Source organism: Sebastes umbrosus, chromosome 7 (genome assembly GCF_015220745.1).
Source record: "Sebastes umbrosus isolate fSebUmb1 chromosome 7, fSebUmb1.pri, whole genome shotgun sequence".
NCBI classification, from domain to species: domain Eukaryota; kingdom Metazoa; phylum Chordata; class Actinopteri; order Perciformes; family Sebastidae; genus Sebastes; species Sebastes umbrosus.
In genome coordinates, this window is record NC_051275.1 from 11,706,595 (window position 1) to 11,715,442 (window position 8,848).

Genomic DNA, 8,848 nt, shown 5'->3' on the forward strand with positions numbered 1-8,848 from the left:
CGACCTGAATATACCTGTATTTACCCTCAGGCTGAAACGCTCCATTTTAGTGCATTTTGACAGAATTGCAACAGAGGGTCCATGTTTACTTCCTGTCAGCTGATGACATTCAGATACACTGCAACCAGGAAATAAACTGGGACACTTATTGAAGAATGCTGACCACTCTCCGCCCTTGTCAGTGTCGCCCCCTGACCCAATTCAATCTCCGTTAGCTAAAGTCTGTTTTTCTGTTAATAGAGGTATGAACTCCAGAATACGAGCCTTGTTTCAGGACAGCATGGTTTCTACTCCGGCAGCATCATTTTATTGGAGTAATTTTGTTTGTGATAATGACTGGAAGAAAGTTTGGTCCGTACCGCAAAAGTTCCTTCTAACAAATAAAGGTAAAAGAGGTGTAATTTAAGTTGATCCACAGATTCTATCTAGTGAAACATTTTTTACAAAAGTTAAAGAGTGACATAGATGTAAATTGTTCCCTCTGCGAATCACATCCTGAAACCTACTCTCATTTATTCTGGTCCTGTAAATTTACATGTGAATTGTGGAAAGATGTCAATAATTTTATACTTGTTAACATTTTCTCAGATTTTGCACTGTACTATAGAAGTATTGTATTTGGTTGCTACGATTACAGTGACAAAGATAGTAATGTATTTTTTCTTATTAATTTAATTTTAATTCTCACAAAGTTCCACATTCACAAGTGTAAATTTACCAAAAAAAAGCCTAATTTCTTTGTATTTATGAAAGAAATGGATCTTTACCTGTCAACAATTTCTTCCTCACAAAACAAAAAAGCAATAAAAACAATGAATGTATTCAATATCTTTAAAGTTTTTAAGTGAAATTATTTTCATACTCTCGCGTGGTCTTTTTTTTTTATTATTTTATGTTGGTTTTGTTTAATTTCTGTTATCCTTTTATGTTTGGCACAGCTCTTGTTTATGTCTTCGCTATGCTTCTTCTGTATGTAAATGTTTTTAAATTTTTCTGCTGTTACTATGTATACTGTCATTTTGAAATAAAATAAATAAATAAATAAAAAAATAAACTGGGACACGTTTAGAATGTTTACGTTTAAATCTGTGTCAAGGGTCTAAATATTGTATATTTGTGACATCACGAATGGGCAGAAATCCTGACGGCTTGTTTCAAATGCAGAGTTTCTGTATACGGGCTGTGTGTATTTCCCTGTTGATTGAGCGTTTCGATACTTTCACAGTATTTATATAGAACTCAAGTCTGCTTTATAATAAAAAAAACTGAACATCTCACTTTTTTTATAACATGGGACCTTTAATGCACGTTTCAATGTTTCAATGCAATCCTGAATTTGAAGTTTCCAATGATGTATTGGCCCATACGAGGGAAAAAAAACATTTTGAGGGAGGAACCAAGAGGTAGCCTAAGTCCAGATTGCAGAAATAACTTCTTCTACTAAATGAATCATACTGCCAGCATGCATTCCCATTATCACATCCTCAGATATGTGTAATAATAACATGTGATCACGTAGCCATTTATTGGTAGTGTGTTAGAGGACGTATAGATGCAAGCACCTTGTTTTTTTCCTCTGCTCTGTTCTGCTTTGTTTGTTTAGTCTCTTTCTTTCTCTCTGTCTCTGTGTCTCCGTGGATTAGGCCTACAATTTTTACAGCTCTTTGATTGATAATGAGCAATAATGGGACATTACATGCAATAACATGGGCATACTTATTGAACATTTTAATTTAATTATTTACACTTACTTGTACTTCAGATTTGATATTGTACATACCCACATAGCCACTTCTCATACATATCTAGGCCTATATACTGTATATTTATATATTATATGTATATACTGGGCATTTTGGATATCTTTTTATTGACATTTATACACTTACACCTTTATATTTGCACTCTGTCCTACTTGGTGCTTCAACTGCTGCAAAAGACTTTCTCTCGGGGTGAAGTTCTGTCTTATCTTATCTCTTATCTTTTCGATGAAGAGGAATAAAGAAGTTAAACTGTTGGTGGGAAATGAGTTACCTAATGGTTTCTTGCATAGGAAACACAAGGGTTTGAACTATGCGATTTACTATTTGGCCTATTGTCCTGTCAGGATTAAGACATCACATAAGCTTTGATAAACTTAAAACAAAACGCCCACACCAGACTGAACCTGAACACTGTTTTATTGCTTACATTTGCACTATCAGACTATTAGAGAGAATATTATTCAGAATGACAACACACACAAAATCACATTGTATTGTAAGTTACTGCCGTGCTGATGCTTTCTGCCCAGTTTCTGCAGTATTTCTAATTGTTCATGGTCACTATAACAAAACTAAAGTACACACGCTCATACACAGAGAGGTTTTTGCACACCTTCATGTAACAGGTGGGAAATTGTATGTCAGACATTTTCACTATTTTTTTAATACAAACCTACGTCATTGCTCTGCAGCCAAAATTCAATTTACTTACAGCACATGTTGGTATTTGTGATACTAAATGCAGGATTTTTTTTAAAGCTTCAGTTATGGCACTGTCACAAGAGCACACTGTACATTCATAACAAAAGGAAAGCAGACATCCCTCATTGAAAACACGCGTTAGAAGTACCCAAGGCCATGTTCTGATTGTCCTCATTTGTCAAGGCAAGAAAACACGCTGTCACTTGTTTTCATGTAACATCATTATGGGTGTCATAATTCTGAAATAATCTAATTATCCACATCACAATTCCTCCTTGTTATGGTAATGGAAGCAAAACACAATGCTAATTGAAACATGGCTTCTGCGAACTTCTCAGTATGCATGACAGGAACCATAGCTGCGCGGGCCGGCCTCGCCGTAATTATCACCGCCATTGTACTTCCCCTGACACGCCAGACTGTTCGCCTGTGGACAGAGAAGACATTAAAGAAACACAGAATAGGAACTGGTTAGTGGTAAAGTAAAGCGTAAGGATCATGTGATTTATCTGCAGGAAATAAGAGGTGGAGGTATACCTCTGCTCTCTTGATGAACTGCTCAGTGGCGGCTTTCTCGTTCTCTTTATGTCCTCTCCAGGTTTTGAGTGCAGACGCCTGCAGGGCTCGGCCGAAGGAGAACGTCAGGATCCAGGGTTTGGGCAGAGGGCAGTTGTTCATGGCGTTGAGGTGGACAGAGGCCTCTTCTTCACTCTGACCGCCCGAGAGAAAAGCCACTCCTGTAGTGAACAAAAAAAATTAATTTTACTTTCATTTTGTCGCTGCAAATTTCAAACATATCTGTGTAAAATCTGTGTGTACCCCCTCTTCGTCGATTAATTGTCTAATTGGTTGTTTTGGTCTTAGTCATAATTTGTTATGCTTTTTCATGCTGAATGACTTAGTTCCAAGAAACTTATGAGCACATCTCTGGTAACCACAAGATTTGAAGTGATGCTTTTATGTGATTCTTTGTGGAGAAACTCAGTTTTATCGATCTGTCAATTAAATCAACTAATCGTTGACAAAATCGTACCAGTGTTAGTCGACTAAGAATTACTTTGGTCGAGGACAGTCCTAGTTAAATCCTCTACAGACACGACAGCGCTCTGGGTTACCTGTGACCGCTGGTGGGACGGTGCGGCGCAAGGCAGTGACGGTTGCCATAGCAACCTCCTCTGGGGTGTGCTTGGTGGAGCAGCTGTGTCCAGAGGTGACCATGTTGGGTTTGAGGAGTGTGCCTTCCAGGTACACATGGTGGTCCGACATTGCCTTGTACACCGCAGACAGGACCTGCAACACACAGATTCTTTCACCAAAGACACAGCAGACAGGAACTTCCCTTCAGCTTCAAGAAAAACCATACCTTCAGTATGTAAGAAAAAAGAAACCCACCTTCTCAGTGATGTATTGACTGCGTTTCAGGTCATGATCTCCATCAGGCAAAATCTCCGGCTCTATGATGGGCACAATGCCATGCTGGCAGAGGAAAAACAAGATTATCAGAACAATACACTAGGCATCACAAACGAATGAATAGACATGGTTTACAGTATTGGGTTCTGACCTGCTGGCAGATGCTGGAGTAGCGTGCAAGAACGTTTGCATTTTCTGCGACTGCCAGTTTAGATGGATTGGTGTCACTGATTTTAAGCACACAGCGCCACTTTGCAAAGACAGCTCCATCCTTTTTGTACTGCGCACAGCGCTCTGACAATCCATCCAGACCTGTGGAAGAGGTTTTAAAAAGATTGATAGTTTTGTCTTGTAATATGCGTTCCTCTGAGTTATGTGAGTGATTTCAGCAGTGTTTTGTCTGACCCTGTGTGGTGGTCTCTCCACTCGTTCCTGCCAGGGGGACAACACCCTTGTCAACCTGAGGAATAAGGAACAGAGAAGTGATGTTAAAGAGGACCTATTGTGCTTTTGTGCTTTTTGCCTTTCCTTTAGTGTGTTAGATGCAAAGTTATAAAGTCCACACCAAAGTGAGTTACTCTCCCCCACAGAAACACTGCTTCTGAACTGCCTGAAACACCTTGCTTGAAGTCCCGCCTTTTCTTCCGTAACGGGGTGATGTCACCAAGTAACATGTTTGCATAATACCTGCCAAGCGGCTAGTTTGGCACGCTCTCAAATAAAGCTATTTAGAGTGGAGCTGGAGCGGAGACTGAAGAGTTTGGTTCGGTTGACCAATCACAACAGAGTGGGCCAGCTGACCAATCAGAGCAGACTGGGCTTTTCGGGAGGGAAGGGGCAGGAGGTCAAACAGAGCGTTTCAGACAGACGGTGAAAAGAAGAGCAGCAGAACAGCCTGTATGAGAAAAATAATGTGTCTTTTGAACATTAAAGAAAGTAAACATGTTCTAGTACAAACCCAAAATAAACGTATGCACCTGAAAATGAGCAAAATAGGTCTTCTTTAAATTCTCATATACAGAAACAACTAATAATCAGTACAGAATGCATTGCCATGATGATACACATTTGATTATGCTCTACATTTATATTATTTGGAACTAAACTGCCACACCTTGACGCCGACCATGACGCCCCTGTCCCTGATCATTTTGACGAAGGCCACGCCGTTATCAGAGTGCTGGTACAGCGTCTCATGGAAGAAGATGACCCCTCCAATGCAGTTGTTCATGCGATCATCTGCACTGAAGAGAATCTGCCGATACTGTCTGCGGTTCTCCTCCGTGTTCTCCACCCCGACCTGGGCCAGCCGCTTAGCCATGCTGCCTGCAGTGATAAGTGCATATGAGATGTTAATATCTGTGTACTCTTTAGACTGGATGGTCAGTGACAGAACTGACTGTTGAGTGTGATTGCCTGAATGCAACAGTAATAACATTTTTACAGTTGAAAGAGAAGAAAGTGGTGGTACAGACCCACAGATTCATCTGCAGCCAGGATGCCCTTCCCTGGAGAAACTATGCGTAGAGCAGTCTCATGTAGCTCCCTCTTCTGCGCCTCGGTGAGCGTGGGGGACTGGTGCGTCATCCTGAGTGACTGATTGTCCTAAAGCCTTTGGTAGAAGATGTGACCTCATGATTTTATTATTAACACATTAACAACCTCCCCAAAAACGACAGATATTACCCATCCAGAAAGTTTGATAAGACAGAAAATGTCTTGAGGTTCATCCATTTTCTTTGTCCCTCTGTCTTTGTCAAAGGGAGTGGAGGTAGTTAAGGGTGCAGCAACAGATGGGTCCCTATTGGTATTTTCTCGACTGGATTTTAATGAGTGCTGAACCTGCTGAAACATCAGCTTCTACTTATGCTGTTCTAAAAATGTGGGAACAATGAAGTGTCTGGGTGAAGTGTCCTTTGAGTGCACGATTATTTGATAACAGAAAGAAAAGATGGATTACTTTAACATCCTATGAATGTAGATAATAGGAATTAATCCACTCATAATTCACCAAATATCAGCAAAAGTATTAAGGATCTCTTCGTCTGTTTTGATCATCAGAGGTGAAATTCACATGTTAGAGTAGCACAAGAAACAGGCTAAAGAGGTAGGAAACAGAGGCATAAAAAGTTCAAATTACAGACAAATGTGAAATTTTCTGCTGTAAAAGATGAAGTGAAGTTTTAGAGTTGCTGCAAGTAAAAACATATAACTTATCAGTAAACTTAAATTAGATCCAATATATTTTAATTACTCTTAATTGTTCTAATTGCAGTTCTGTGTAAACCAACTTGCTAAAAAGCAGAAGTTAACAGTCGATGCATGTGCGTATAGAGTTAACCACTGAAGTATGTGATATAACCCTACATTTAAAAAACAGAGATTAGCAGTTAAAGTTCTTACCTGATAGAAATCAAATGTGTCTCGTCCACTGATGTGATGAACACTGACTGGAGACTCTCAGTCCGCTCTAGTTTGTATCCAGCTCAAGTATGTCACACCTCATAAGCCCACACCCATGGGCGGCGCTTAAACAGACACCCACCTCCATGAGTAGATTTCTGATGAATCATTGTTCTATTTAAATAAAGAAGGAGTTTTTTTGTCATGCATATGTTTGTTTTTCATGCTGATATGGAAAAAACTTCTAATCTTGCAGTACTGGTATAACCTAGATGTCTAAATCCACAATTATTTTAAGTTTTTCATTTAGTGTTTTAAGTGACCCATTTTGGCTGATTGTGAGATAATGTATTCTGTCAGCACCCTCTACCCCTATAGCAACCTAATTTAAGCGTTTAACCATCCCCCGTGGCGTGCTATTTTTGTTTTAATTAGTAAAAACGTGCCCAGAGGAAGCTTTCAAGTCTCCTGATAATTCAGTCTTCATCCTCAAATTCACAGGGGTGTTTCATCAGTCTCAGAGCAATTCATGCACTCATGGCTTCTTAGCGTGAGCTTTAAACTGTAAAGAATGTGATGGGATGGCTTCGGAAATAGAAATCATTTTCATGTTCCAGTCAATGTAAATGAACATGGTGATGTGGCCCAAATTAGACCAGAATGAGGTCAGCTAAATCATTTCCATTAGAAGGAATTTACTACTTTTTTCATCTAACATTGGCTCACAAATGTAGAAACTGGTTATGTTATATACTGAATGAGACAATGTTTGTTTTAAAGGTCCCATATCTTGCTCATTTTCAGATTCATACTTTGTGTTACTACTAGAACATCTTTACATGCTGTAATAAAAAAAAAAAACTTTATTTTCCTCATAGTCTACCTGAATATACCTGTATTTACCCTCTGTCTGAAATGCTCCATTTTAGCGCATTTTGACGGAATTGCAACAGAATTACGTTGCTAGGCAACAACTTGGGTCCATGTGTACTTCCTGTCAGCTGATGTCATTCGCATACACTGCAACAGGAAATAAACTGGGACACATTTAGAATGTTTACATTTAAAATTGTGTCAAGGGTCTAAATATTGTATTTTTGTGACATCACGAATGGGCAGAAATCCTGACAGCTTGTTTCAAATGCAGAGTTTCTGAATACGGGCTGTGTGGATTTTTCCTGTGGATTGACCGTTTCGATACTTTCACAGTATTTATATAGGACTTAAGCCTGCTTTATAATAAAAAAAACATGAAAATCTCACTTTATTATAATATGGGACCTTTAAATGCCAACACAGAGAAATTAAATGATGCGATTACATTACTGTAAGCTAAACAGGATCATCTATCTTATGAATTTGAATTGGTTGTTGAATTATGTTGATTTGCATCATTGTAGTAAAAGCTACGTTCAGGAAACGGCATGTTTTCTGTGTATATAATGTTATAATTTGGTTAGACTCAGTGGGAGGGCTCGCCTGCGTTTCAGGAGACTCCTCTCGTCACCATTGTGGGTCAGTGTGCCTCAGAAACTAGATATGGGTCACTGGACTGCCTGCCGATACAGCCGCAACACAGACATGGTGGACCTGTTTAAGACAAGGGCCTGAGAGGGAATTCAATGTCAGGAGGCAGCCGGTGCACTCCCTTTTAAGGAGGATACAGATTTAAATAGACACATGTCTTCAAGAAGTGCAGCAATTACACGTGGCTGCCTCCGCTGGGGCTCTCGACTTTTTTTTTCTCTGTTACCTAATTAAAAACATTTAATGATGATACTTTATTTGGTCCTCAATTTTCTGTTCTATTAAGGTTGTCCTCGATGGGTTTGTGAGTGCTTCTCTAAATAGGTCGACCCAAGACTGAAAGTTGGCCATAATGTATCCAGGTACAACATTCATACCAAAACTGGTTTAGAGTAAGATATTTGGTAGGTTTTACCAAAGTGTCAAATAGTAAATACAACAGTTGGACTAATTTACTTTACACCGGTGTTCTTTGTTCGAATGATGAAGGTTAAGGATGATTTTCTAAACCTGAAGAGAGAGAAAGCTTTAAAAATATGTTCTTACTCTTACCCATATTCTTCTTAACCTATACTTTATATAACTTTTCTCAGAGAACGTCTGCAGGAAATGACAAGTTGTCATGCATGTCGTACAGTATTGCACATTTTCAATGCAATCCAACTTCTATATCTAATTTGCAGCTCATCACAAATTACAAATCGCCTCAAGTAGCTTAACGATCTGTACAGCATATATGACTCCCTCTGTCCTTAGACCCTCGTCTCGGATAAGGAAAAACTATTTTTAAGCCGACATAGACAAAATGTCTTAAAAGTGCTCAGAAAAAGGCAAAACATTTGAACACTGAGTGGACCTTGAGTTGAGATTGATTTGTCAACTGCACATGACATATATAAGTGTATATTTTATTTTTGTATAGTCTCATTAAAAAAAATCTTTACTCAAAATCCACTTTTCAAAATCTTTTTTTGGAGCTCTCAACCGCATCTCACAGTCTTCCTCAGCAGATGGAGCTTTGCTCACCTGTCATGTGACTC

The 8,848-nt window shown here is 39.0% G+C and overlaps 1 protein-coding gene across 1 annotated transcript; it reads right to left on the minus strand.

Annotated features, from left to right (window-relative positions):
* Window positions 1-2,379: 2,379 nt before the first annotated feature.
* On the minus strand, window positions 2,380-6,352 carry aldoca (aldolase C, fructose-bisphosphate, a). Its single transcript, XM_037774543.1, has 9 exons — window positions 6,282-6,352; window positions 5,354-5,490; window positions 4,993-5,204; window positions 4,284-4,338; window positions 4,030-4,190; window positions 3,858-3,941; window positions 3,581-3,755; window positions 3,003-3,202; window positions 2,380-2,892 (listed from the first exon to the last, which is right to left on the minus strand). Exons 2-9 carry the CDS (start codon window positions 5,463-5,465, stop codon window positions 2,800-2,802), a joined length of 1,092 nt encoding a protein of 363 aa, XP_037630471.1. The 5' UTR covers window positions 5,466-5,490; window positions 6,282-6,352; the 3' UTR covers window positions 2,380-2,799.
* Window positions 6,353-8,848: the final 2,496 nt, after the last annotated feature.